The sequence below is a fragment of the Theropithecus gelada genome, chromosome 15 (genome assembly GCF_003255815.1).
Source record: "Theropithecus gelada isolate Dixy chromosome 15, Tgel_1.0, whole genome shotgun sequence".
Taxonomy (NCBI): Eukaryota; Metazoa; Chordata; class Mammalia; order Primates; family Cercopithecidae; genus Theropithecus; species Theropithecus gelada.
Window position 1 is genome coordinate 35,360,282 of NC_037683.1, and position 4,917 is coordinate 35,365,198.

Genomic DNA, 4,917 nt, shown 5'->3' on the forward strand with positions numbered 1-4,917 from the left:
TGACTTTAGAAATCACATATGTACAAATGGCTCAGCACAAGTAGCACCTCACACTTTCACAGAGTTGAAAGGACGCAGAACCGTTCCACATATCTCTGCCGCATTCCTGTAATCCCCACACCTTAGTCGGGGCTGGGGGCGGAGGTGTCTTTTCGCCACAGATTTTTCCCGCAAGTCTCCCAGGTTGGTTTCAGCAGGGGTTATCTTTCTATTCATCAATCGTAAGATTTGTTTTGTTCACCTTGGATCAAATACATCTCATTTTTCAAAACCATCTTTCAATCTGTTCTGAGGGAAGTATATGCTGCTACTCTCATTCATCTGAGATCCATTATGAGAAAACTTTTTTTTTTTTTTTTGAGACTGAGTCTCACTCTGTTGCCCAGGCTGGAGTGCAGTGGTATAATCTTGGCTCACTGCAACCTCCCCCTCCTGGGTTCAAGCGATTCTCGTGCCTCAGCCTCCTAAGTAGCTGGGATTACAGGTGAGCACTACCACACCTGGCTCATTTTTGTATTTTTAGTAGAAATGGGGTTTCACCATGTTGGCCAGGCTGGTCTCGAACTCCTGACCTCAGGTGATCTGCCCATCTCAGCCTCCCAAAGTGCTGGAATTACAGGTGTGAGCCACTGTGCCCAGCCCATCAATCTTAAATTTATTTTGTTCACCCTTGATCAAATCTCATTTTTCAAAACAAACTGTAAAATATGTTCTGAAGGAAGCATATTCTACTTATTCATCTGAGATCCATTATGAGAAAACTTTCTTATAACTGAAGACGTTGAGTAAACAGTGATTTTCAACCTTTTTTTTTTTTTAACTTAGAATTTTTTCTTCAAAAGTCTTATTCAGAACCTGGATTTAAAATAGGCAGAGGTAGGCGGCTCTGCCTGACATCTTGGGGGGTGACAGCCCACAAGTGACATTCCTCATGGCTCTTTTCAGCTCCCTGCAGCTGTGCCTGAGCCACCTCCCAGGAAGCTAACATTCATGCTTCACAAGTTATCATCAAGTCAGCTCTGGAACATGCAAAAGTCTGTCCACAGGCAGTGACTTCTGAGCAAGTGCTGCCCTGGGAGATGACAGCCAAGAGCCACACTAAGGAATGTGGTGGCTTGGGCCAGGTGAAGGAACCTGGTAGTTCTCAAGCGGAGTCCTGTCCTCCAGACCTGGCAGGTGGTGTCCTTGAGGGAAGAGCCCCAGAATGTTCCCCTGAGCAGGCACTCCCGTCTGTTGCAAGCTTTGCTCCCCCAAGACCTTGACCAAGAAGTTGATATACCTCATTGCTAGGCGAAGCGTTTCATTTTTGCTCAGCTTTTTGTCTGGAGGGTGAGTGGGGATGAGCTTCCTCAGCTTGGCAAAGGCGCTGTTGACATTCTGCTGCCTCCACCGCTCCCTGGTATTTGTGAAGATCTTCCTGGTCATGTCTGAGTTCCTGAGATGGAAAGAGAAAGGGCCCTCAGAGCCAGTATCTTATAAGAGACCTGATTGTTATCACATGTCCTGCCAAGAACCTGAGATGTTAGATTTTCTTGACTCAGAGCTTAGGTGATTCATTTCCTCATTTTCAGGTTTTTTGACAAGAGAAAAAAATGTAGTAGATGACAGGGGAAGGTGAGAACACCACCCTTCAGCTTTTTCTCCCTGGCTGTTTTGAAGCCTCCAGTTGAAAGATTGCTTTGTCCCAATATTCCTATTTCTTCCTTCATAACCAACTCTTCCTGATTGTTCAGAATCAGGTACAATATCGATTGAGTTTATGTGTGAATACAATATATGTTTGGCCAATAGAAAGTTCGTTTTCTTTTTGTTTGTTTGTTTTTTTGAGATGGAATCTCACTCTGTCACCCAGGCTGGAGTGCAGTGGCACGATCTCAGCTCACTGCAACCTCCAGCTCCCGGGTTTGAGCGATTCTCCTGCCTCAGCCTCCAGAGTAGCTGGGACTATAGGCACCTGCCACCATGCCTGGCTAGTTTTTATATTTTTAGTAGAGACGGGGTTTTACCATGTTGGCCAGGCTGGTCTTAAACTCCTGATCTCAGGTGATCCACCTGCCTCAGCCTCCCAAAGTGCTGGGATTGCAAGCGTGAGTCACCACGCCGGGCCACCAACAGAGAGTTGAGTATGAACCAACAGTGTGTTCTCAGAATGAAGTAAAAAAAGAAAATGATTCTAGGTTTCATAATTTGGAATAGAGAAGACAATACAGCTCTCATATTAGCTGGCGGACCTCATTGGGAGGATTCAGCCCCTCTCTGTAAGAACTAAAATATCCAGACTGGACTATATTTAGAGGAGCAGGAACAGAGTGATGAAGGGTCTTGAAACCCTGTTGTATGAAGAACAGAAGTGGGGGTGTTTAGTCTCACAAAAATGAAAAGACAAGGGGCAGGTGGGAGTGGTTATTTAGCGTGTATTCTGTAGAAGATACTTGGGCCTCTTTGGGGCTGCATTGGATGACCTTTCCGAGTCTAGGAGAGTGGTTTATCATCATATACTGCCAAGCATTATGCAGCCATTTTTCACTCCTAGAGGCACGGGCCCCTTTTTTCAGGTGGCTTGGATTAACATGTGCTAATAGGAACACTTGGGAGGCACTGGCAAACAAGCCAAGGTGCAGCCCCAGGCAGTCTGATGTTCTTGGCTTACTGCTATTGGTCTGCTGCCTGCTCCACGCTCAGCTCCCCTGGGCACTGGGCCCTTTCTGGTTCCTCCAAAGACTCATGAATATTCCCAACTCTACCCTTTTGCACGGTGTCATTTTCTGTTCCTTGAATTTCCTCCCCACTCTCTACTTACCTGTTTCTTTAAAGAGCAGGCCAGATCTTCTCCTACCACCAAGCCCTGACTCTACAGGAGTCTTCACATAACTCAGCCATCGGTGGAACCATGTGCATGGTGGTCAAGAGCACAGGCTCGCTCCAAGGCCAGAACCCTGGTTTGGCTGTTGGTTCTACTCCCCCTAGCTGTGTGACCTTGAGCAATCTACTTAACCTCTCTGTGTTTCAAATGCCTCATAAGTAAAGAGCAGTTCAGGAGTACTGCATCATTGGGAGGACACATAAAATGATACACATAAAGTACCTTAGCTCAGTGTCTGGTGCATAGTAAAGGCTCAATAAATATTTAATGATTGGCGGGGCTCAGTAGCTCACACCAGAAATCCCAGAGCATTGGCAGGCCAAGGGGGCCAGATCACCTGAGGTCAGGAGTTCAAGACCAGCCTGGCCAACACGGTGAAATTCCATTTCTACTAAAAATACAAAAAATTAGCAGGGCGTGGTGGCGCATGCCTGTAGTCAGGGCCAATTAGGAGATTGAGACAGAAGAATCGCTTGAACCCAGGAGGTGGAGGTTGCAATGAGTCGAGATCGCACCGTTGCACTCCAGCCTGGGCAACAGAGCGAGACTGTCTCAAAAAAAAAAAAAAAAAAATTAATGATTGCAATTATTATCTCTACAAATAAAACAGAGAAAAGTAAATGTTGTAATTTATCATTTTCTTCCTAATGAAGACGTTGTCATGCATTAGAGAAGGTCTGAGCTTTGTTTATGTGCTCTTTTGATTCACTTTACAGGAATATATGGCGGAGTGTGTGTGTGTGTGTGTGTGTAGACCAAAAACCTGGAAGGATTCAGGCCAAACTGTCAACAGTGGTTCCTTGGGGGAAGGACAGTAGATTGGGAGAAGAGAAAAAAGAGAGACTTGTGGTGTTTTAGTCTTTTTTTGTATTGTTTTATTTATATATATATATATATATATATATTTTTTTTTTTTTTTTTGAGACGGAGTTTCACTCTGTCGCCAGGTTGGAGTGCAGTGGTGCAATCTCGGCTCACTTCTTGGGAGGCACAACTTCTGCCTCCCAGGTTCAAGCGATTTTCCTGCCTCAGCCTCCCTAGTAGCTGGAACTACAGGCGCACGCCACTAGGTCCAGCTAATTTTTTGTAATTTTAGTAGAAAAGGGGTTTCACCACTCTGGCCAGGACAGTTTCGATTTCCTGACCTCATGATCTGCCCGCCTCGGTCTCCCAAAGTGCTGGGATTATTCTCAGCACGGCACTGGACTCTCTAACCCAGACACAAGCAGGAAAGGCAACAAGAAAGGAACTGGAATGGGGAAACATTCGGGGGGCCTGGAGATGCTCACTGGCGTGAGCCACTGTGCCCAGCTGTTTTATATTTTTATAATAAATTATTCATGTATTATTTGCTTCATAACAGAAGAAAGGTTTTAAATGCTTATGGGCTTTAGAGCAGAAACATCCAGCTTTGAATCTCTGCTCTCGATGTCCTAGTTATCATTTAACTTCTCGAAGCCTCGGTTTTCTTCTCTGGTAAACGGAGGGAGATACAGCCATCAGCAGGACTTTTGTGAGGATTACACGAAATGCATTATAAAGTGTCTGGCACATAGATGCTAAATAAATGTAGCAATTTCCTCCCTATACACATGGAAAGCATCATTGTTGCAAAGAAAAGCATTTTTCTTTCTTTTTGTTCCTTTTTAAAAAAAACATTTTTGGTAGAGAGAGGGTCTCACTATGTTGCCCAGGCTGGCCTGGAACTCCTGGGCTCAAGCAATCCTCCTGCCTCAGCCTCCCAAATTGCTGGGATTATGGGTGAACCACTGCGCCAACGGCATTTTTCAATCACCTCTATGCCCCTTGGACATTTCCCCATCCCAGTTCCTTTCTTGTTGCCTTTCCTGCTTGTGTCTGGGCTGGAGAGTCCAGTGCTGTGCTGCAAATTCATGGTGAACTGGAAGCACAGCAGCACAAGGTCACCGCATGGCTTCCAGCTCCCCACACTGTCCGCTTGCACCCACATCCTCTCTCCCTGAAGACATTCCTAGTTGGACCCATGGACCAATTACAATACTATGCACTCCAAGCTTTGGGACCAACATTTGCCG

The 4,917-nt window shown here is 45.6% G+C and overlaps 1 protein-coding gene across 1 annotated transcript; it reads right to left on the reverse strand.

The window, feature by feature from the left end:
• Positions 1-821: 821 nt before the first annotated feature.
• Positions 822-1,457, reverse strand: TAL2 (TAL bHLH transcription factor 2). The gene has a single exon (XM_025360772.1). It carries the CDS (start codon positions 1,423-1,425, stop codon positions 1,099-1,101), a length of 327 nt encoding a protein of 108 aa, XP_025216557.1. The 5' UTR covers positions 1,426-1,457; the 3' UTR covers positions 822-1,098.
• Between the last annotated feature and the right edge of the window lie 3,460 nt (positions 1,458-4,917).